Source organism: Mytilus edulis, chromosome 1 (assembly GCF_963676685.1).
Source record: "Mytilus edulis chromosome 1, xbMytEdul2.2, whole genome shotgun sequence".
Lineage (NCBI taxonomy): Eukaryota > Metazoa > Mollusca > Bivalvia > Mytilida > Mytilidae > Mytilus > Mytilus edulis.
This window is the reverse complement of record NC_092344.1, coordinates 76,391,504-76,416,662: the sequence shown is the minus strand read 5'-3', so window position 1 is coordinate 76,416,662 and position 25,159 is coordinate 76,391,504. Positions and strand designations below refer to the sequence as shown.

General features: G+C 30.7%; 1 protein-coding gene across 6 annotated transcripts in view; it reads left to right on the top strand.

Annotated features, from left to right (window-relative positions):
• The first annotated feature begins 3,809 nt into the window (after positions 1-3,809).
• The window catches only part of LOC139490582 (FYVE, RhoGEF and PH domain-containing protein 2-like), a 65,861-nt gene continuing 44,511 nt past the window's right edge, over positions 3,810-25,159 (top strand). For 2 of the 6 annotated variants that reach the window (XM_071277460.1, XM_071277451.1), the window contains exons 1-2: positions 3,810-4,656; positions 6,790-6,984. In XM_071277460.1, the coding sequence (XP_071133561.1) occupies positions 4,596-4,656; positions 6,790-6,984 (256 nt within the window). In that variant the 5' untranslated portion in view covers positions 3,810-4,595. Of the gene's footprint in view, positions 4,657-6,789; positions 6,985-7,953; positions 8,443-14,060; positions 14,467-25,159 lie in introns of those variants that run through there. The other 4 variants (XM_071277494.1, XM_071277476.1, XM_071277469.1 and 1 more) reach the window with 3 other exon arrangements.

Below are 25,159 nucleotides of genomic sequence, written 5' to 3'. Positions count from 1 at the left end.
ATTCTCAAATCAGCGTCCAATTGTTTGATCCTCTATTTGACGTCCATGTATTTCCAAAACGATGTCCAATTGAGTGCAATCTTCTCTAATCAATGTCCAATAATGGCAATATCAATTAATAATAAAATAATAAATTGCTGCAATTATACTAATACATGTCCATGTACTTGCATATTGATAAATGACATGTGAGTAACAGAGTATACGTAAATAAGAACCCAAAGACAAAGAAAACAAAACTTTCGTTGTAGATTTCTAGGACATTCCTTTCGTAGAGTGTCTAGAGATTTTCGTGACAACTATATATATACATTATTATACAGACACTAAAGTTAAACTTTCAGACTTAGACTAAGACATCGATAGACATTATAGTATTCACAGCATTTGGATTGACACTTTTATTCTACAAACAACATCATACTAGATTGTGATCTTAGTAAGGAACAAAATATTCAGATTGGATTCCGAGAAGATTTCCGGATACAGATATAAAAGATCAAAGATTAGACTCATATTTTAACAGTTAAGTTGTCAGTAATATTTGTGTAATACTTCTTGTAAACTTTTGTATAATAAATATTGTTAAATTTTATTATTGATTTGTGTCTTTTGTTGGGTACAATTTAAAGGTGCTTTCTGGCCGTAACAGAAATTGGGGACTCGTCCGTAACAATAGGGCAACACTCAGTCTTCAACAATGGACAAAACAATGAAGTAATGCCAACTGAGATAAATTGGCATTTTGTTTTTATGTTGTGCTGTTTTACCACTGTTCCAGGTTTGGGGAGGGTTAAGCTCTCACAAACAAGTTAAACCCAGCCAAATATTGTATGTGCCTGCAGTCGAGTTGTTATCGTTGGTTTATGTCTGGCATATTTGTTTTTCGGAATTCTTTTGTTTTAAGTCAGTTTTTAGTTCTAATTGTTTTACATGTTTAATGTCATGGCCTTTAATTGCTGTCTTTTTCATTGTTAAAGGCATACGGTTGCCTATAGACATAGGAAAGTGTGATATGAGTGCCAATGAGACAACTTTCGATCCAACATGTCCAAGTCACAGTTTATAAAAAAAAAAACATAATAGGTCAACATACAGTCTTAAACATGGAGCCTTGACTCACACCGAACAGAAAGCTATAATGATAAAGGGCTATATAATTGCTTACATCTACCTCATTTAAACTCTGGTGTATTGTTTTCCGATTAGCAATCACACCACATCTCATTGTTTTTGTCGAGCCTTCGACTTTTGTCGAAAAAACAAAGACTAAGCGATCCTACATTCCGTCGTCAGTGTCATTGTCGTGGTCGGCGGCGGCGGCGGCGTCCACAAATATTCACTCTGTGGTTAAAGTTTTTGAAATTTTAATAACTTTCTTAAACTATACTAGATTACTTCCAAACTTGGACTCGATACCTTTTAGATACACCGTACTCTGTTAAATGTGCTCCGAAATTACAAGTGCAATAACACATTCGAATCTTGTAATGGATGCAAGGTTTTGTCATCTCAAATCAAACTTTTATTTTGAAACCAAATGCCGTTAAAGACATTTCATCAATTTAAAAAGTGACAACATATGCGTGTCCTTTAAACATTTAATTCATAAATTTTTATTTTACCATTTTTTTTTTGCATGCCAAATCGATGTGCACGCAACTGCGTGTTGGCTTATAGGGAGCTACGCGCCTGGTTATTGTTTTTACAAATCTCAGTGACATTGTTTTGATGGGAGATAACTTGTATTTAAGCAAAAGGCTGTAAGTTGACCATTGGTGAATAAAAGAGTTATTCATATCACATTGTTAATATGTTTTTCACCATTCCTGGCATTTAAACTAAAATTAACCCAATTGTTTCATGGCACATAAAATAAGTTCTTTGAACGATTAAAAAAGACTGCAATTTGTACAGTCTTAACCATTCTGCATTAGATTACTTTCCATCAAGGGAAATAACTTTTATCATATACATTTTTACTTGAAACAGTATGATTCATAATTGAATTATTCTAAAGGTGACTTACACCTAATCATGCCTATCAAAGAATTAAACTGAAAGTGGTATTTGGGTGGCCAGATATACTTTCAACACACTAAGCTTAGACAATAACTACTTATCAATTTGGGCTTAGATTTAACATGTGTATACATGATTTGCTGTTTTATTTCACAGGTTCTTGGTGGTTGTAATAACATTAACTGTTTTAAAGTCATCTGGTCTTCTATGTTGAGCACTTTACATAATCATTGCACAACTGAACAAACAGTTACAAAACAACACTTGCACAATCTGAAAATGGCAGGCTATAGATTTTGTCTGGGCCTTAATTAGATGTTTACTTTTTGTACAGTTTTCATTGTGTACATTAAAATTATTAAATTATTTAAGGGGTTTTATCTATGAAAAAAGGGAAATTTTCCAGTTTTAGTTTTGGAACAAACACTCAACAGTACTCTAGTTTTCCCCCTTTATTTTACAAATTCCTGATATGACATTGAGCCAATGATAGAGGAGTTATGGGACTTATTCTTGAAAAAGGGAAGTGTGTATTATGCACAAATAAGACAAATGGCATACTATTAGCCCATAACTCTCTATTCTGTAAACCCATAATATTCCTATCCTTATGTATTCCCCTAAACATTTTGAATTATCCTATTGGGTAGTGTACCTTTTTCCTAAGCTAAATATAAATATTTACTTTCATGTATTTCCCCAAAAAAAATTGAATAAGCTTGTGTGGTAAAGATTTGAGATGAAAGTAGAAATTACTACAGATATCTGTGAAGTTTTAATTCAGTTTCAAATAAAATGGTATATTGATTACAAAACAGATAATTATATAATGCTGTAGATTAAGAGACAAATCAGAAGGCTTTTTAGAAAAATCAATCAAACCAGTAAAACATTTGTCAGTTGTAAGGATTATAAATTAATCAGAGTTGTTTATTAAGTAGAAGCCATCTGGATGTGCATATCAACAATGATAGCTTGAAGTATCTGCTCAGAAGTACTATATTGTAAACAATGTTAACCACATCCTTCTATAAACAACATCAGCAGGCGGTCATGTAATTTGGTACCAAGGATTCAAAATAGTTTGAGTAAGACTTAAACAAGTTTATTAGTTATGTTGTAATTTTATTCAAAGAAATTAAAACAGAATAAACAGAAAATTATTGAGTTATTTCCCTTTATAGGTAATTATTGTACAGGTACGATTAAAGTATATTTATGATCAGAAATAAAAATAAAAAAAAACTAAATTGGGTGTAAAGTAAAGTAAATGTTGAGTAAATGGAAACAACTCTGAGAATAATCAAAATAGTAGGTAATTGAAACCAACTTGGAACTATCTGTTTTAACATTAAAAGGGGGATATAGGTTTTGCATTCTTAACATACCATAGTATTTTGTCTCTCTTTCCATATCATTTTGAATATTTTTAAAAGTAATCTAATTGCTAAATAAACAGTTCTGACTAACAGCCAATAATTCAGGATCCCCCTCTTAGTTTTTATTGTAGTTACATATTGACTGGTTTTTGAGGTGTTTACTTTTAATATTAGCTAACACTAATTTCAAACAAGGTGTCAATAAAATCAATTAATCCAATAGAAGAAAAATGCTAGTTTTGCATATTATTGGCAGGTATCTCGCATTGAGCTTCTGTTGTAACAGTAACCAGTATATTTATCTGATGGGTCTGTAGCCGATATCTTTCTCTTTCTGATTGGATAATTACACACATTATACTGTAATAACCTGATCAGTTTATGATATGATTAAAACATAATTGCTGCACGGTGAAAAAAATCGTTTCGATGTTTTGCAGACTAATTATCACTATCCTCTAACAAAAATATATTGAAGAAAATAATGTGTTTTTCTAATTAAAGAAATATGGAAGAAAACTAAATTCTGTTAATATAGAGAAACAAAATGTATTTAAGAAAATTTTACAGATAATTGTAAAAGAGTGGAATAATTTCAAGTATGAAGCTTTTCAGACTCAAAACTTTTTAATTGTGAAAGAGTGGAATATTTTCAAGTATAAGGCTTTCAGACTCAAAACTTTTGAAATGTGAAAGAGTGGAATATTTTCAATTATGAGGCTTTGAGACTCAAACAGTTTGAAGAATAGATGATTTCACCTGACAAGGATTTTGTCCATTAATTCCCTTAATTAATTACGAGGATTATTTACTAAGAAATGATTGTGGGTGTATGAAACTGATTTCTGTGTTACAATCATCTTTTCTCATCATATTTATTTTTAACTTCCTTAATTTCCGAAACAACCATTTTATGTAAAATCTATTGGAAACAGGAAGGCTTAAAATAAAAAATAATAATCTAAAATAAAGATCAGATGATGTCAAAGAACTTAAACATTAGAATGTTGAAAAAAGTGAATTCATAAAACTTGTGATAAACTTTTTATGGTTATATATTTGATTGATTCAAGTGGATTGAAATTTAAGCATTTAACAGTTATTATGTAATGCATCTAAAATAAGATGGTTAAATTTGATTCTTTGACTTTAAGCATGTTTTAACATCAAAGTAAAATGTAACTGAATTGGATAATGGGCCAGGATTTGTCTTTATCTGATTTAGATGATCTTGACATAGGACTAGTCAAACAATGTAAGTACTCAATAATTATTTATTACAGTTTTTTTTACTTTATATACCTTTTGTATGTTGCATTTATTTTCCATTTAGCTACTAAGTTGCAGGGGTATATTTTTTGGCCTTTTAGTGTTGTCAGTCATTTTGTTTCAAGATTGAAGATGTTTACTAAATTATTTAATATTCAATGGCAATTTGCAACCTTACCTTGATATATTGTCACATACAGAGGAAGACCCTATTGATTTTGAGGTCAAGGTCAAAGTAACGAAACAGGCAAGTTGTTTGCTAATCTGATGCTAACTCATATTTTAAAATTTTTAAACATTTCTTTGATGTATGGCCACATAATATGACAGATAGATTCCTATTCATTTTGAGGTCAAAGTCAAAGTAACTAAAATAGACAAATAATTTTGCAGGAAAGTGGTTTCCTGATGCTGACTCAAATACTTTTTGTATGATTTGATGTATGGCCACATAATATGACAGGAAGATCCCTATTTATTTTGTGGTCAAGGTCAAAGTAACTTAAGTCTAAGATGGACAAATAAATTTGCAGGAAAGTGGTTTCCTGATTCTAACTCAAATACTTTGTATGATTTCAACATTACTTTGATGTATGGTCACAATATATGCTAGGAAGATCCCTTTTGATTTTGGGGTGACTTCATCTTAAGTCAAGGGCAAAAATACCACAAAATAAACTAAAACTTATGCATAAAGGTGTTTTTTGGCTGCTAAATCAAATGGTTAAATTTTTTTTATTGTAAACTTACTTTTTTTTGTGGTCTCTTGTTATGAGTGGAAAACCTCTATTGATTTGAGGTTACTACATCTAAGGTCAACTTAAATTTCAAAATTTGAACAGGAAAGTTGTTTTCTGGATGCCTAATCAAGTGTTGGGGAATGTAACATGAATGGGACATGTCATATCCAATGAAAGGAAAATTCGTATGTTTTTTTAGTCACTCGTTCTTAGGTCAATATTAAAAAAACATAAAATAGAATGTTGTACAATGTATTAAAGACATAAACTCTATTGTCTGAAATCATAATGATAAAGTCATACTTATAAGTGAACAAATTATATATGCCACCAAGTCACTATACTATATAGTTGTCTCTTACTATTTGTGTATAGTCCTGAGGTCTGCATGAGTATATAAGCTTGATCACTCAAGGTTCTGTATTTAAGATGTATTTCATACTGTCTAGGAACAGTAAGGTCATTTTCACTTATACTACTTGTTTCCAACTTTTCCTTATGACACTAGTTTCACTCATATTTTCCTTTTCTTACTTTCTCAATATGTTACCTTCATTTCTCTAAGTGATACAAGATTTATCTCCTACACTGAAGGAGCCATGCAGCTGCTAGTTAAATGGTTAATTTGACTGATTGCTATGGAGTAGATCTTAACTAGCAAATTGCATCTTCAACAAAACTCTCTCCCTAGAAGATTGCTTGTAGTAGCTGTGCTTCTATTTAAAATATTTAAATAAAAACAACTCAGCTTAAAATGACATCTTGTCTTCCAGGACTCTTCCTACAGAATCTGACATAAAAATATCTACCTTAGTGTAGACAGAAAGTGTGTATGGGGTTAAACCAGTTTGTAGTGAGCAAAAACTCTCTTTACCTTTTGAAAAATTAAATCAATATCAAAACAGGGTTACTTTATGCATTTTATTAATGCAATTTTCAAAGAAAAGACAAAATTTTTGAGATTATTTATTGGGATTTCAGGAAAATCTACATGCATATGTATAATTTAAGATTAGACCAACATTCATTTATTTTTAATCAGTATGACAGTTACCCATCACAGATCTTTTGAAGGTCATATTGCCACCTTTTACAATAAACTATAACAAGCAAAATATAGAAACAGTGGCGGATCCAGAGGGGGGTTCGGGGGGTTGCAACCCCCCCTTTTTTTTGGCCGATCAATGCATTTGAATGGGAGCATATAGTTGGAACCCCCCCTTAACTCTGGGTTGGGAACCCCCCCTTTTTAAAATGGCTGGATCCACGCCTGAGAAAACTCTTCAGAAATCCATTGAATTCATAGGAAAAGGTAAAAATCTTAAAACTCAGCTTTTAATTGTTAAGTAATGAATTCTGCATGATGATTTTTTTTTCAGATGAGGACCACATTATAGACATAAAGCCTGACGAAGAAAATCCAAGATGGAAGGTCAATATTGTTATATCTCAGGATGTCTTGAAACCTTACATAAGACTTCGAACACGAAAAGGCGAACCTTTAGTCAAGGTCAAGGATTCTATATCATCTACCCTGGTAGACTTCACCGATTTTACAGAGTTATTCCTCACAGGTAAGTTTGATGGCAATTAGAACTAGATTTAAATACTGAGATTTATTGACCTTGTTTGGAAGGAGTTTTCTTACTTCCCCTTCCCAAATATGAGTACAGCTATCTATGCCTTCGGGTAGAAAAGCCTTTGAGTTTAGAAAAATACAACATTTTATAAACAGTAAATTTACACAAAAGGAGCATTTTAACAAATGAATTTCATGTTAACCCAAAAGGGATGACGGCAAAAATCAATAAAATAGCTTTCTTTGAATTCCCTTTTGTTTCATTTGAATTATGTATTTTCCTATCACTGTGTAAAAATTCATATTGCAACAAAATTCTCTACAGTCAAATAATAATAAATTTAAAGATGTATTCATTATTCATGCATGTGATGTGACCTGTGTCCAATGAAGCCAAAATTATACAGCTTTCCCATTAACAAATTTTTCATTGATGGTGTGATGTCTTCCTATTGTTTTAAGGATAACTTATGATTAAACAATAATTAAAAAGGGGGGGGGGGGGGTAATAATAAAGCCAAAAAAGTTTTTTTTGTGATTTTAGGTAAAAATTATACCATTGATGTTCAGAAAAGTATGAATGTTCAAAAGTTGCATAAAATATATATGTATTTCATAAAAAAAAAAACAATTTACATTTTAAAATTATAATACCTTTATAAGTTTGAAAAAATCCCTTTGATTGCATTTGTCTCTCTGGTTCTCTTGATAGTAAAAGTATTTTGAAATCTAGAAGATAGTGCTTAATTGATTTTTTTTTTTAATCGATGAATTTTAATCAAATTGTTATTGATTTAGAACAATCATTATAGGAGAATATTATTATTTTTTTCCTAGCCAGAATGATACTTCAACATACTTTATATGTTTACATAATAATTGCAATGACAATGGTGTGAAGAGAAGTGGCTATGGTTTATATATTCAATATATTTTCAATATATTTATATATATACCCTTGGGCATACTTCCTGGTTGCCTTTTATGTCCGGTGGAAATATATATATTAACCTCAAACCTCATTGTTTTGACTGGAACTATTTTTAAACTAAAACTTATTATATTTGATGTTTTAATTAATAATGCGTAGAAAATTCAAAAGAAGAGTGCTTTTTTATTCTTTCAAATGACAGAACTTAGTGTTATTTTTTTTTTGAAACTTTCGCGTATTTTATATTCGTCCTAAGGATATTAGAGATGTTTGTGTATCATTCTAATGACATATTTATTTGACAATAATTACAACTCATTATGTCAACAGATTACAGTGTGTTTTGTAATATTTTTACATCATTCCTTGTTGACTAATTATTTTTTCTTGGCTTGTGGTTGTATGTCTTTTTTTTGAAAAATGTTGTGTTGGAGTAGACATTTTGTGAAAATGGACGTATATTTTATTCTGTCATGAAAAAAATGTGGAGGAAATTAAAACTTCGCAAGCACAAATCTGCAGGTAACATTTCTTAGAATATATTTATTTATTTATGTTAATTATGAAAAAGGAAATAGTTTTTAACTCCTGGAAATAAGAAGCGAAACAATTTAATCAGAGTTTCCTAGATTCTAGGAAAAAAGCTATGTTTGTTTGGTATATGTATTTTTGAATTTGATTGCCTTCAGAAAGGAAATATTTCAGCAATGTTTTCTTAGTAAATATGAGAACTCAGGTACCTTGACTACAATAACTTTTGCATAAATAATTCTCCTAAATGCATGACCCTCTTAAGGAAGAGTTTTAACAGAACAGTAGAATAAAAACAGACAGACCTGATTTATGAGAGTTTCTTTATGGGTGAAAATATGACTGGCATAAATGGTAAGAATGCTGAGATCTATCTACTGTCTGCATGGCTGGGTTTTTCATCAAACGACTCCTTATTGGAGTTATTACCCTTTAATGCTGAATATCTTAAAAATTAAAATATATAATATATTTAAACTTTAAAATGCAAAAATTATCAGAAATACAAGATCTACAATTAATTAAACATAGCAGTAGTTGTGATTGGACTGCTTATTGGAATAATTTCTCTTCAATGACGATATTTACGATATTTTTTTTTGCATTTTTGTCTATTATCTTGAAAATTATAAAAGATAGGTAGACATTTTTAATAAGCAATAATGATATAAAGCAAGATCTACAAATAAGTCTTATTTTGAAGAAATTGCTAGTTATCTCTGTACAAGACATGTCTTTAATAGCGTGTTTTGGGCAAAAACTAAAAAAGATGAAGGATCTGTAAACAGGAAAAAATATCGACAACAAGAGATTTTTGTCATGTACATATATGTATTACATTCGACAGCAGTCCTTTTGCGCCAATGACTGTTTTTCAGGGGTATCATTTGCGCCAAATTTTGTTTTCCAAATGTATCAACTGTGCCAATATTTGGAACTCATTTGCGCCAATTTACCTGTACACATATCTATTATAAATTATTTTTGGCTTAAAAAGTATCATATGTTCGGAGATATATCACCATGAAGATGAGCATCTGGAGAGAAATGACTTAAAATGCATTAGACAGAATAATTAATAAACATATACCAATAGAGAAGAAAATAGAAGCTGATTATGTTTTAGCCACATATGTTGATGACACAGTGCTTTGTTCCCACCATGCGTATGGGCTTCATTATTATTAGGAATTATTATGAACTGTTTTATGCATTTCAACCTTCAATGTTTGTGTTTTTGGACAAAAAAGGTAAGTTACAAGCTACTACATACATTAAATTGAGAAGTACATAAGCAGCAGCAGTAAGAAGATACGTTTTAGAAAAGGAAACATTTGCCATGTAAACTGCTTGTTCCAAGTACGAATAAAGGAGAAGGGAAGTAATTTCTCTTCTAATTGGCGCAATCGTTTGTTTTATTTTTGGCGCAAATGATACCTTGTAATTTTAAAACATGTGGCGCAAATGTAGCATTTGAGAACAAAAGTTTTGGTGCAAAAGGACACATTTTTGGCGCAAACGGATCTCATCCTTACATTCTAGTCTACTATGTTGGAAAGTGTCCATTATTGAAGATACATAAACTAAAGACCTTATTTGAGTGACACAAGTTCTTTAGAGCCTCTAGATACACAAAACATTCACACATTTCAGCTTAAGCTTGTGTGTACATTTATATTTTACTTAGAGTTGTTTCTAATCATTGTTGATGTGGTAGATTTTTAGCCCAGTATTTTTTGGTAATTACTGGTATTTTTTTTTATGTATACATGTATTTGGAAAACATAATTTAAGCCCTGGGCTGCTATGTACAGCTTGTGATATGAGATTGTACATAATTTCATATCTCACTTTTTTGGTATATATTCTTGGGTTTACTTTGTAAAAGATTATCTATGTTTTTTTTAATCAGAGGTTTCTAAGTTTAAAAAGTACAATCTCAGTTAAGAGCAACTACCCTGAGATGTGGTGTAGCCTAGAATCTTCCTGGAGTTGAAAGACCATACTAGGATGATCTTTTGATCCCTTTTAATTATTAGTTTGAGATGGAAAAGTATCAAGCCGCATAATCAAAGCAAAAGTTTACAAAATAGTCATAATATTGAATAATTCATAAATCAGGAACCACTGGATAAATAAGTTTCAACCTCATTCTTTTTAGCTCACCTGGCCAGAAGAGCCAAGTGAGCTTTTCTCATCACTTGTCGTCCGTCCGTCGTCGTTGTCGTCGTCGTCGTCCATCGGGGTTGTTAACTTTTTACATTTTGAACTTCTTCTAGAGAACCACTGAATGGAATGAAACCAAACATAGCATGAATGTTCCTTATGAGGTGCTGACCAAGTGTTGTTACTTTGTAACCAATCCATCATCCAAGATGGCTGCCAGCGAGGGACTTAGTTTAACATAGGACCCTATTGGAAATGCATACAAATGCCTTCTTTTAGAGAACCACTAAATGGAATGAAACCAAACTTAGCATGAATGTTCCTTATGAAGTGCTGACCAAGTGTTGTTACTTTGTAGCCAATCCATCATCCAAAATGGCAGCCAGCGGGGGACTTAGTTTAACATAGGACCCTACGGGAAATGCATACAAATGACTTCTTTTAGAGAACCACTGAATGGAATGAAACCAAACATAGCATGAATGTTCCTTATGAGGTGTTGACCAAGTGTTGTTACTTTGTAGCCAATCCATCATCCAAGATGGCCACCAACGGGGGACTTAGTTTAACATAAAACCCTATGGAAAATACATACAAATTTCTTCTTTTAGCAATAGAGAACCACTGAATTTAACGAAACCAAACATGTTTGTTCCTTTCCTTTTGAGGTGCTGGCCAAGTGTTGTAGCCAAATTTTATCTTTTTTTATATAATTTCAAAAACCCAAGAAAAGTCAGGTGAGCGATACAGGCTCTTGAGAGCCTCTAGTTTTATTATGAGGTATATTCATGCTTATTCCAATTTTCAATGTAAAAGTTTATATTAACTGTAAAAAAAAATGAGGATTAAATATATACTTACATACTTGACAAATTATTTCAAGTGTACCAATTTTGTCAATTGAGGAACAATTGTATTTTTGTTGATAATTGAATTTGTGTTGTGTTTTAAAAGTAATATTTGCTTTAAATACATATTTTAGTATAGAAAGTGAATACCTCATTGAACTCATTTATATTAGTGGTTTTCTTTTACAGACAAATAATTGGTATCTCACCAAAAATATTGAATACATAGTATAGATATAGGCTGATGCTGACCTAATTTTGATTTTTAATTAGGTTAGATGGGGTTGAGGAATTTGGCTTGTGTCTTCAAAATTATGAACTAAGAAAAATTGTATGATAACTTGAACAGACAATACCAATCATTAGACAGGGATGGTATATAAATATAAGTTGTTTGTTGATAGATTTGATATCTATAGATAATAATATAAACAACCTTCACTAAATCATACAATACATAATGACTTTAACATCAGCTATTTCATATTTAGCAAAGTGCCATATAATCTGAAAATAAACTTCTGGTAGATAATGTTTATCATATTATATTGTAATTAATAGTGAAATCTTGTTGGAGAAGATTCATGTTTTTAATATATCCCTCAAGACCATAAAGCTGTGACTTGATACTAATATGAACTATTGAAGCTATTCAATTTTATATTAATTTGAATATAGATGTTGATTGTAATCTAATTAAGACATCAAAGTTCTGTAAGAGGAATTTATATGATTCTCAGTTCTGAGTAAAGGTGGTTTACCATAAAGCTGTTATCACATCAACTTGAAATTTATGCCAAATTAGAGTTTTTACCTTGTTTTCATGGTTCACTGAACAGGGGGCACAATGTTGTATTATGGACATTTATTCTTGTTTTAAATATTTTTGATTAAAGTAGAATTGACAGTTTGTAAGAAAAAAGGATTTTCTTAATAGGTTTTGGGTATGATACACCAAGTACTTCATCAAGGGAACAAATACAGGGCTGAACAAGATAGATTTTTAAATAGGTAAAAGGATTCTATAGATTGCATGACCCATTATGCAGTTCTCACATAATAGAGTACTAAAAATGTTAATTCTATAAATATTTAAACTTATCTAAGTGTTGTAGATTTTGTGATAAGGAAGACATATATATTCAAGGACTTAATAAATTGTGATCTATATAACTTCCTGTTAAAATTTGTTTCTAAAGTTCTTAATTGTTAAAAGTTAATGGATAGTTGGTTCTTTTTCCATATTGAAAATAAGAAATTTTATTGAAGTTGCAGATTATTTGTTCACCAGGTTTGTCAGTTATTTATTACATAATATATATAACAGTTGTCATCTATTTAACTTTGGTATATATCTAGGTCAGATTACAATATAATCTTACAAGGAAGTTTCACATAAGGCTCAGTGGGTCAGTTTTATGATCAAATATTATTTGCTGTGCTGGTATACTGTAGATCAAGCAAACAATGAGTTTAATTTTAAACATATTTATTAATAGTGGATTGGGAAACAAGTTATTGCAACTTATTTTAATCCTTTTCCACTTTGCGGGTGGGAGTGCTGTCTTGTAGTGGCATTAGCCTGTGGATGTGGCATGACTGCCAATGAAACTACTATTCACAAGAGACCAAATGACATTGAAATTAACAGCTATAGGTCACAGTATGGCCTTCAACAATGAGCAAAGGTCATACCTCATTGTCAGCTATAAAAGGCCCCGAAGTGACAAATGCAAAACAATTCAAACGAGAAAACTAATGGCATGATAAGTTAATGTACTAAAAAACATAAGCTATGCATTTCAACAGATAGATTAAAATCAGATTCAGCTGGAACTGTTGAAGTGTGACGTTTCTGCAGTTTTCTCTGTTTGCCATATAGAAATGCTATGATTTCAGAATAAATTATTGAATATTTTAATTATTAGTACAATTCAATACAAACATTTTTCACTAAGTCACAAATTATTGTGTGCCTTTATTATTTCGATTTTGTCAAATTAGACCAAAATACTATTTAAATTTTTGCAATGTTGAGGAAAATCCTGTTAAATTCACATATAAAAAATTAAAATGCAAGTTTAATTTATTGCGATTTTAACCCTGTCTCATTTTTTGCAATAATAAAAACATCGCAATAATTTGTGAATTTACAGTATTCTGTGGGAGTAATTTCACTGTCATAAATAGTCTTACAGTATTTTACATAATGTGTCATTTCCTGAACATATTTTCTACTTGTACATGTATTAATAAAAAATGAAAGTCACTTTTATCCTGTTATCCTTTATTTGTAACATAATTTATTTGTAATTTTGAAAAAATTAAATGTTATCTCTTTATACTGCTTATAAACAACTATTCCAGGTAAAATATTTTGGGTAATATCACTAAGTTTTGAATTTGAAGCCCATGAAGTAAAATTCTGTGAATCTGTTTTACATTATATATAAAACTCTTAAGATATAATAAGAAATAAAATTATACGGTCAATGAAAATTGCACTTCAGTTGCAGTTTATATTAAAGTTTTGGTAGGGCTTAAGTTTGAAGATTTTATTTCAACACAATTGCAATTAATCCTTTTTACTCACAGGGGCAAGTTGGTGGTAGTTGAATTCTATATAAGGATGAATTTGTGGAAACTGGGGGCAAGTTTACAGTTTGGGAAGCAATATCTTTTCCTAAGATGCTTTAAGAAATGGAACTTTTTGTGCATTTCTCCTCCTTAAAAAACCCATTATTATTATATATGGTAAATAAGTGTTATAATAAGAACCTTATGAAAGAACCTTTCATTGTTATGTCAAAATTTCCTTTTGTAATATTATACAAAATAGGGGAGATAACTTTAAATATTATAAATTTTTAAGTATCAGGATTTGACTTATGACACAGAAATGATTAGTTCCTGTATCAAGATGCATGGACCGATATGTTATGTGTGAAAAAATCCAGAGTTATTTCAATCACAATGGATAATTCTGAAAATTCTGAGAAAGGTAAATAGGACAGAAGTGGCAGAATTTTATTTGTTTCTTTAAATACTGACTTAGTTTTTCATGTTTTCTTATACAATGGTCTTTTGTTGATGTATATTGAAAATTTTCATCTAGGAAGTAGTTCTTTTTTTTTTAAATGACTACTGTACACTAAATGTAGTTGTGATGATACAAAAGATAGAAAATTTGATATGACTTGTTTAAAAACAAAAAAACTGTCACCGTAAAGTTCAGTGTTATGATTAAGAAAGAAATACAGTCAGTTTTCATATGTGTTCATTATTTTGCTCAATTATTAAAAAAGAATGTCAACATTGAAATCTGAAAGAAGGGTCAGTCACCATGTAGGATTATTTTTTTACGTATTCTTAATATAACAAAAAAAATCTTAACCTGGTGTGACAAGTATATTCATATTTTTCAAAATCTTGGAGGTGAAATCAAACAAACCTAAATAGTTTGTACAAAGTAACTATTACAGGGGGCTTGTCAGTCTATAAATATATATCAATTTCTTTTTATTGGTCATACACCGTTGTAGTCATCTCTTGTTAATTTCTTAAATATGAAAGATATGCTAATACTTTAAAGGAGTCCATGCATTGTTAAATTTTTGTGTTGTGAAATAAGAAGAGAAATTTTGATAATTTCTTAATAAAAGAAATAGAGAAAGAAATTGTGGTTATTGCAAGCTTTGACTCAAGATACAATCATTCTTTATTTGCTTCATTTGAGGCACTTTTCTGGACTAACTGTTATCTAGAATGGCTAGTGCAAAAATTGTTTGACGCTTAATATTAGGAAACAGATTTGAAAATAACTAAGTCAACAAATTGTCAGGCTTAATGTGTAGATAATTTTGAAAATAAAGGATTTTATATTTGCCTCTTTTATGTTTTTTGTGTGTAGATTGTTTAGTTTTCATTAAAAGTCAGATTATTATTGATATATAACTAAATCACTAGTACAAAGTTTATACATTATAATATCCTGATTCATAGTGTAGGACTTTGTTGAAGTGGCCATAACCTTTGTTACAAATTATGTGAACTAAAGAACATGACCATAAAATATGTGATTCAGAAGCATGAATTGTGGTTAATGTAAGAACTATTGCTTTTTTTTTTAAATTTGAAGCAGAAACAAATAGATTTTATGTTTTCTTACAATGTACAAATAAATATTACATAAACACCAGTAACTTTGTGAAATGGCCTATTGTATTTTATGATATGTGTTAACAATTTTTTGTTTTGAAGTTTTGTTTAAATGTAACAGAAAATACATAAGTCTCTGGTCTTTGTATGGCCAAAACTTGACAGTCTAAAATTGTCAATGTGCCTCTTTAAAGGCCATTGTAAACAATTCAAAATTATTTAAACCTCATTACCTTGTATATAAAAATAGTTTCTGCAGGCAATGAATGTGATTATATTATTCATATGGATAATATAAGATGTAGCCTTTTATCCCCTCTCAATACGGGACACCAAAGTAGATGTACATGTATTTAAATCCATAGACTTCTATTCATAGGTAAATTTTTCGTAGGTAGTATCAATAAATTTGAATTACCTATTTTAAATACCTATATTTACTACAAAATAGTGAGCGATGTAAATAAAACACAATGATACATACTTAAATGACATACATCACTTTTGTCAATGTTGTTAAAGTGTCGACTTCCTGATTTTATGGACAACATCATTGGCACACATTCAGATTTCGTATTGTTTTGTTACTTTCTGCATATATTAGGAGTATATAGATGTCTTTGTACATAATTAAGGAATTTAGTTAACATTTATAAATGAATAAAGTGTATTACATGCATTTAAGGAATAATATTATAAACTGAAAAGTGAGTATCACTTCAAAATTATACTGCAACAATATTTTGAATATATGTATACATTTTCATTCGTAATTTCTTAAGTGCTTGTAAAAGTTAAACAGGAAAACAAAATTATTTTTAAATTGTTATAGAAGACAATATTTAAAAGTTCAGTCTGTGATCCAAACCTACAATAATTCTAGCCAACAAATAGATATCCGAGACTTTTTGGAGTAAATTGGAGTTATCAACCTGACCTAATTTCATATTGATAGAAATGAATTGTAGAAATGTCTCTTACTTTTTAGGACATAAGAAACTATAAATGATAGATTAGTGGAATTTATATCTTCCACTAGTTGGGTAACCAGGTCCAACCTTCCTATTGAATCTTTTTTTTGACAAATTTATGGAAGCACTTACTGATATAAAGTTCAGTGTTTGATAGTAATTCAAACACTAGTTCGATGTCAAATTTGTTTTGTTTTTCAAAGTACCTTATACCTTAGTCAAGTTTTTAGTAATTTAAGAATATGTATGATAACTTTTTAATTTGCAGTAATTTTTGGGCCAAATAAGGGCCTATTAATTGCCCCTACTCCTTTGTATAAATGTTTCTATTATTTGTCTGAATTGTAGATGTTAGGACAAAATTTAATATTTATACAGATTTGAGATGTTATTGGATATACACCAATACGACATCAACCAGAAAAACAAAACAAGCCAAAAGAGATCTATTGGATAGCATACAGTCTTCAACAATTTAGGCAGGCATCTATTCAATATGTCAAACTCTAAAATTCCTCAAATTTGTTCACTTGAAAAAATTATGTTTGCTTAGTATGAATGAAATAATATGACAGCATTATTAACATTATTTTATCCCTAAGACTGTTCAGTATAGTACCAGTATTCATACTTTTTGCATTTAGCTTTAGCTTTGAAGGACAGGTGTCATATGGTATTTTGAACCCCCTAAAAAGTGAACCCGGGGTCAAAATACCATGCGGTAAAATGACCCCGGGGTCATTATACCGCATGGTATTTTGACCCCGGGGTCATTTTTCACATATGGTATTTTGAACCCCCCTGCGGTATATTGAACCCCCCTGTTTTTGATAAATAGTATTGCAGATAATCTAATTTACAATTTATTGGCTATCATTTTTTTTTAATTTGTGGTTTTAGGTAGGGGGTTCAATATACCGCAGGGGGGTCAAAATACCATGGCTAAGCAAAATTTTCAAAATATCTTTTCCAGCATGTTTAACACATAACAACCACTTATTGGAGTAATATAACTATGTTAAGGATTTAGAATAGCTTGAATTTTTGAATTTCGAGGTCTACCGCAGGGGGTTCAAAATACCATGGCTAAGTAAAATTTTCAAAATATCTTTTCCAGTATATAAAATACATACAAACTACTTATTGGAGTAATATAACTATGTTAAGGATTTAGAATAGCTTGAATTTTTGAAATTCAAGGTCTATAGTAGGGGGTTCAATATACCGCAGGGGGTTCAAAATACCATGGCTAAGTAAAATTTTCAAAATATCTTTTCCAGTATATTAAATACATACAAACTACTTATTGGAGTAATATAACTATGTTAAGGATTTAGAATAGCTTGAATTTTTGAAATTCAAGGTCTATAGTAGGGGGTTCAATATACCGCAGGGGGGTCAAAATACCATGGCTAAGCAAAATTTTCAAAATATCTTTTCCAGCATGTTTAACACATACAAACCACTTATTAGAGTATTATAACTATGTTAAGGAGTTAGAATAGCTTGAATTTTTGAAATTCAAGGTCTATAGTAGGGGGTTCAATATACCACAGGGGGTCAAAATACCATGGCTAAGTAAAATTTTCAAAATATCTTTTTTAGTATATTAAATACATACAGCTACTTATTGGAGTAATATAACTATGTTAAGGATTTAGAATAGCTTGATTTTTTGAAATTCAAGGTCTATAGTAGGGGGTTCAATATACCGCAGGGGGTTCAAAATACCATGGCTAAGTAAAATTTTCAAAATATCTTTTCCAGTATATTAAATACATACAAACTACTTATTGGAGTAATATAACTATGTTAAGGATTTAGAATAGCTTGAATTTTTGAAATTCAAGGTCTATAGTAGGGGGTTCAATATACCGCAGGGGGGTCAAAATACCATGGATAAGCAAAATTTTCAAAATATCTTTTCCAGCATGTTTAACACATACAAACCACTTATTGGAGTAATATAACTATGTTAAGGATTTAGAATAGCTTGAATTTTTGAAATTCAAGGTCTATAGTAGGGGGTTCAATATACCGCAGGGGGGTCAAAATACCATGGCTAAGTAAAATTTTCAAAATATCTTTTCCAGTATATAAAATACATACAAACTACTTATTGGAGTAATATAACTATGTTAAGGATTTAGAATAGCTTGAATTTTTGAAATTCAAGGTCTATAGTAGGGGGTTCAATATACCGCAGGGGGTTCAAAATACCATGGCTAAGTAAAATTTTCAAAATATCTTTTCCAGTATATCAAATACATACAAACTACTTATTGGAGTAATATAACTATGTTAAGGATTTAGAATAGCTTGAATTTTTGAAATTCAAGGTCTATAGTAGGGGGTTCAATATACCGCAGGGGGGTCAAAATACCATGGCTAAGCAAAATTTTCAAAATATCTTTTCCAGCATGTTTAGCACATACAAACCACTTATTAGAGTATTATAACTATGTTAAGGAGTTAGAATAGCTTGAATTTTTGAAATTCAAGGTCTATAGTAGGGGGTTCAATATACCACAGGGGGTCAAAATACCATGGCTAAGTAAAATTTTCAAAATATCTTTTTTAGTATATTAAATACATACAGCTACTTATTGGAGTAATATAACTATGTTAAGGATTTAGAATAGCTTGAATTTTTGAAATTCAAGGTCTATAGTAGGGGGTTCAATATACCGCAGGGGGTTCAAAATACCATGGCTAAGTAAAATTTTCAAAATATCTTTTCCAGTATATTAAATACATACAAACTACTTATTGGAGTAATATAACTATGTTAAGGATTTAGAATAGCTTGAATTTTTGAAATTCAAGGTCTATAGTAGGGGGTTCAATATACCGCAGGGGGTTCAAAATACCATGGCTATAAGTAAAATTTTCAAAATATCTTTTCCAGTATATTAAATACATACAAACTACTTATTGGAGTAATATAACTATGTTAAGGATTTAGAATAGCTTGAATTTTTGAAATTCAAGGTCTATAGTAGGGGGTTCAATATACCGCAGGGGGGTCAAAATACCATGGCTAAGCAAAATTTTCAAAATATCTTTTCCAGCATGTTTAACACATACAAACCACTTATTGGAGTATTATAACTATGTTAAGGAGTTAGAATAGCTTGAATTTTTGAAATTCAAGGTCTATAGTAGGGGGTTCAATATACCACAGGGGGTCAAAATACCATGGCTAAGTAAAATTTTCAAAATATCTTTTTTAGTATATTAAATATATACAGCTACTTATTGGAGTAATATAACTATGTTAAGGATTTAGAATAGCTTGAATTTTTGAAATTCAAGGTCTATAGTAGGGGGTTCAATATACCGCAGGGGGTTCAAAATACCATAGATAAGTAAAATTTTCAAAATATCTTTTCCAGTATATTAACTACATACAAACTACTTATTGGAGTATTATAACTATGTTAAGGATTTAGAATAGCTTGAATTTTTGAAATTCAAGGTCTGTAGTAGGGGGTTTTACTTTGCCATGGTATTTTGACCCCCCTGCGGTATATTGAACCCCCTACTCTGGGCCTTTAATTTCAGAAATTCTGGCAATTTGAACTTTTTTATGTAGTTAGAATACACCAATAAGTAGTTTGTATGTATTAAACTTGCTGGAAAAGATATTTTGAAAATTTTACTTTGCCATGGTATTTTGACCCCCCTGCGGTATATTGAACCCCCTACTCTGGGCCTTTAATTTCAGAAATTCTGGCTATTCTAACTATTTTATGTAGTTAGAATACACCAATAAGCAGTTTGTATGTATTAATCTTGCTGGAAAAGATATTTTGAAAATTTTACTTTGCCATGGTATTTTGACCCCCCTGCGGTATATTGAACCCCCTACTCTGGGCCTTTAATTTCAGAAATTCTGGCTATTCTAACTATTTTATGTAGTTAGAATACACCAATAAGCAGTTTGTATGTATTAATCTTGCTGGAAAAGATATTTTGAAAATTTTACTTTGCCATGGTATTTTGACCCTCCTGCGGTATACTGAACCCCCTATTCTAGGCCTTTAATTTCAAAAATCTGACAATTCTTACTCTTTTATGTAGTTAGAATTTACCAATAAGTAGTTTGTATGTATTTAACTTGCTGGAAAAGATAATTTAAAAATTTTACTTTGCCATGGTATTTTGAAAATTTTACTTTGCCATGGTATTTTGACCCTCCTGCGGTATACTGAACCCCCTACTCTAGGCCTTTAATTTCCAAAAGTCTGGCAATTCTAACTCTTTTATGTAGTTAGAATTTACCAATAAGTAGTTTGTATGTATTTAACTTGCTGGAAAAGATAATTTTAAAATTTTACTTTGCCATGGTATTTTAAACCCCTGCGATATATTGAACCCCTTACTCTAGACAATTCAAAAAATTCTGGCAATTGTAACTCTTATATGTAGTTAATATACACCAACAAGTAGTTTTTATGTATTAAACTTGATAGAAAAGATATTTTGAAAATTTTACTTAGCCATGGTATTTGACCCCCCTGCGGTATATTGAACCCCTTACTCTAGACCTTTAATTAAAAAAAATTCTGGCAATTCTAACTTTTTTATGTAGTTAGAATACACCAATAAGTAGTTTGTATGTATTAAACTTGCTGGAAAAGATATTTTGAAAATTTTACTTTGCCATGGTATTTTGACCCCCCTGCGGTATATTAAACCCCCTACTCTGGGCCTTTAATTTCAGAAATTCTGGCTATTCTAACTATTTTATGTAGTTAGAATACACCAATAAGCAGTTTGTATGTATTAATCTTGCTGGAAAAGATATTTTGAAAATTTTACTTTGCCATGGTATTTTGACCCTCCTGCGGTATACTGAACCCCCTACTCTAGGCCTTTAATTTCCAAAAATCTGGCAATTCTTACTCTTTTATGTAGTTAGAATTTACCAATAAGTAGTTTGTATGTATTTAACTTGCTGGAAAAGATAATTTTAAAATTTTACTTTGCCATGGTATTTTGAAAATTTTACTTTGCCATGGTATTTTGACCCTCCTGCGGTATACTGAACCCCCTACTCTAGGCCTTTAATTTCCAAAAGTCTGGCAATTCTAACTCTTTTATGTAGTTAGAATTTACCAATAAGTAGTTTGTATGTATTTAACTTGCTGGAAAAGATAATTTTAAAATTTTACTTTGCCATGGTATTTTGACCCCCTGCGATATATTGAACCCCTTACTCTAGACAATTCAAAAAATTCTGGCAATTTTAACTCTTATATGTAGTTAATATACACCAACAAGTAGTTTTTATGTATTAAACTTGATAAAAAAGATATTTTGAAAATTTTACTTAGCCATGGTATTTGACCCCCCTGCGGTATATTGAACCCCTTACTCTAGACCTTTAATTAAAAAAAATTCTGGCAATTCTAACTTTTTTATGTAGTTAGAATACACCAATAAGTAGTTTGTATGTATTAAACTTGCTGGAAAAGATATTTTGAAAATTTTACTTTGCCATGGTATTTTGACCCCCCTGCGGTATATTGAACCCCCTACTCTGGGCCTTTAATTTCAGAAATTCTGGCTATTCTAACTATTTTATGTAGTTAGAATACACCAATAAGCAGTTTGTATGTATTAATCTTGCTGGAAAAGATATTTTGAAAATTTTACTTTGCCATGGTATTTTGACCCTCCTGCGGTATACTGAACCCCCTACTCTAGGCCTTTAATTTCCAAAAATCTGGCAATTCTAACTCTTTTATGTAGTTAGAATTTACCAATAAGTAGTTTGTATGTATTTAACTTGCTGGAAAAGATAATTTTAAAATTTTACTTTGCCATGGTATTTTGAAAATTTTACTTTGCCATGGTATTTTGACCCTCCTGCGGTATACTGAACCCCCTACTCTAGGCCTTTAATTTCCAAAAGTCTGGCAATTCTAACTCTTTTATGTAGTTAGAATTTACCAATAAGTAGTTTGTATGTATTTAACTTGCTGGAAAAGATAATTTTAAAATTTTACTTTGCCATGGTATTTTGACCCCCTGCGATATATTGAACCCCTTACTCTAGACAATTCAAAAAATTCTGGCAATTTTAACTCTTATATGTAGTTAATATACACCAACAAGTAGTTTTTATGTATTAAACTTGATAGAAAAGATATTTTGAAAATTTCACTTAGCCATGGTATTTGACCCCCCTGCGGTATATTGAACCCCTTACTCTAGACCTTTAATTAAAAAAAATTCTGGCAATTCTAACTTTTTTATGTAGTTAGAATACACCAATAAGTAGTTTGTATGTATTAAACTTGCTGGAAAAGATATTTTGAAAATTTTACTTTGCCATGGTATTTTGACCCCCCTGCGGTATATTGAACCCCCTACTCTGGGCCTTTAATTTCAGAAATTCTGGCTATTCTAACTATTTTATGTAGTTAGAATACACCAATAAGCAGTTTGTATGTATTAATCTTGCTGGAAAAGATATTTTGAAAATTTTACTTTGCCATGGTATTTTGACCCTCCTGCGGTATACTGAACCCCCTACTCTAGGCCTTTAATTTCCAAAAATCTGGCAATTCTAACTCTTTTATGTAGTTAGAATTTACCAATAAGTAGTTTGTATGTATTTAACTTGCTGGAAAAGATAATTTTAAAATTTTACTTTGCCATGGTATTTTGAAAATTTTACTTTGCCATGGTATTTTGACCCTCCTGCGGTATACTGAACCCCCTACTCTAGGCCTTTAATTTCCAAAAATCTGGCAATTCTAACTCTTTTATGTAGTTAGAATTTACCAATAAGTAGTTTGTATGTATTTAACTTGCTGGAAAAGATAATTTTAAAATTTTACTTTGCCATGGTATTTTGACCCCCTGCGATATATTGAACCCCTTACTCTAGACAATTCAAAAAATTCTGGCAATTTTATCTCTTATATGTAGTTAATATACATCAACAAGTAGTTTTTATGTATTAAACTTGATAGAAAAGATATTTTGAAAATTTTACTTAGCCATGGTATTTGACCCCCCTGCGGTATATTGAACCCCTTACTCTAGACCTTTAATTAAAAAAAATTCTGGCAATTCTAACTATTTTATGTAGTTAGAATACAAAAATAAGTAGTTTGTATGTATTTAATAAACTGGAAAAGATATTTTGAACATTTTACTTTGCCATGGTATTTTGACCCCCCTGCAGTATATTGAACCCCCTACTCTAGGCCTTTAATTCCAAAAATCTGGCAATTCTAACTCTTTTATGTAGTTAGAATTCACCAATAAGTAGTTTGTATGTATTTAACTTGCTGGAAAAGATATTTTTAAAATTTTACTTTGCCATGGTATTTTGACCCCCTCCCCCTTTTTTTACTATGGAAAATCAAAACTACCCTTTAATATATATATATATATATATACATATGTTATTATTACAAATAATTAAAGCATTCAAGCTACATATGGTCTAGTTATAATGTGTCAATAAGTATTTTGAATGACATTTTGTTGGTAAAGATTTCAGAGCACTTATACCAAGCAAAGATATTTCTTTTAATTAAGCATGGAAAATGTACCTCCCCTTCTTGTATGAATGATTTTTTAATCTATGATAAGCTTTAGAATAATGTAAAATGTTCTAATATTCATCTAGGATGAAAAAAACAGGGGGGTTCAATTTACCATGGGGGTTCAATTTTCCATACAGGGGGGGTTCAATTTACCATGGGGGGGTTCAATTTACCATAGCGGTATTTTGACCCCGGGGTCAATTTACCATGGGGTTCAAAATACCATATGACACCGGTATGAATGAAAAAACATGAATTTACAAAAACATTAAAATTGAGAATGGAAATGGGGAATATGTCAAAGAGACAACAACCAGACCAAAGAGCAGATTTAAAGGCCACCAATGGGTCTTAGACGCAGCTTGAAAATCCCTCCCCCTCCCCCTTTTAGTCAAAAACATGAATACATTGGTGAGGGTGGTAAAGGGGGGGTGCTTGCACGAAAAAAACGTGAAATAAGACATAATTTCACGTTGAACGTGAAATAATTTCTGTAATGAACGTTGCACGTAAAATAAATACTTTTATTTGAACCTTTTGTGACTGAGTCACTGTCTTCTTGTATATATTAACTCTTTATTTTACTTGATATTCCCGATTTTGTATACACATTTATGATATAATTGGTTTACGGCTTTTAAAAAAGTATTTCTTGACGATCCCTGCCAAGCGTTTGAATTTTATTTGAAAAATACCGAGCACGCAAAATAAGACTTTGAAAATCACGATGCACGTAAAATTGAATAAGCAGAACACGTTGAACGAGGCACCTGTCTTGCACTGAACGTCAAATAAAAAAGTAAAAACGCGTTGAACGTGAAATAAAAAACGGCGATCACGTTGCACGAAAATAACCCTTAACCACCCTCATTGGTTGTTGGGATTCAATATGAGTGATGCTGCTTTATTGGTTACCTTTTGCCTCACTGGAAAGTTGCTGTCACTGCTGAAGTTTAATATTTAATTCCAATGTTAGTTACCTCGAAAGACTATCAAT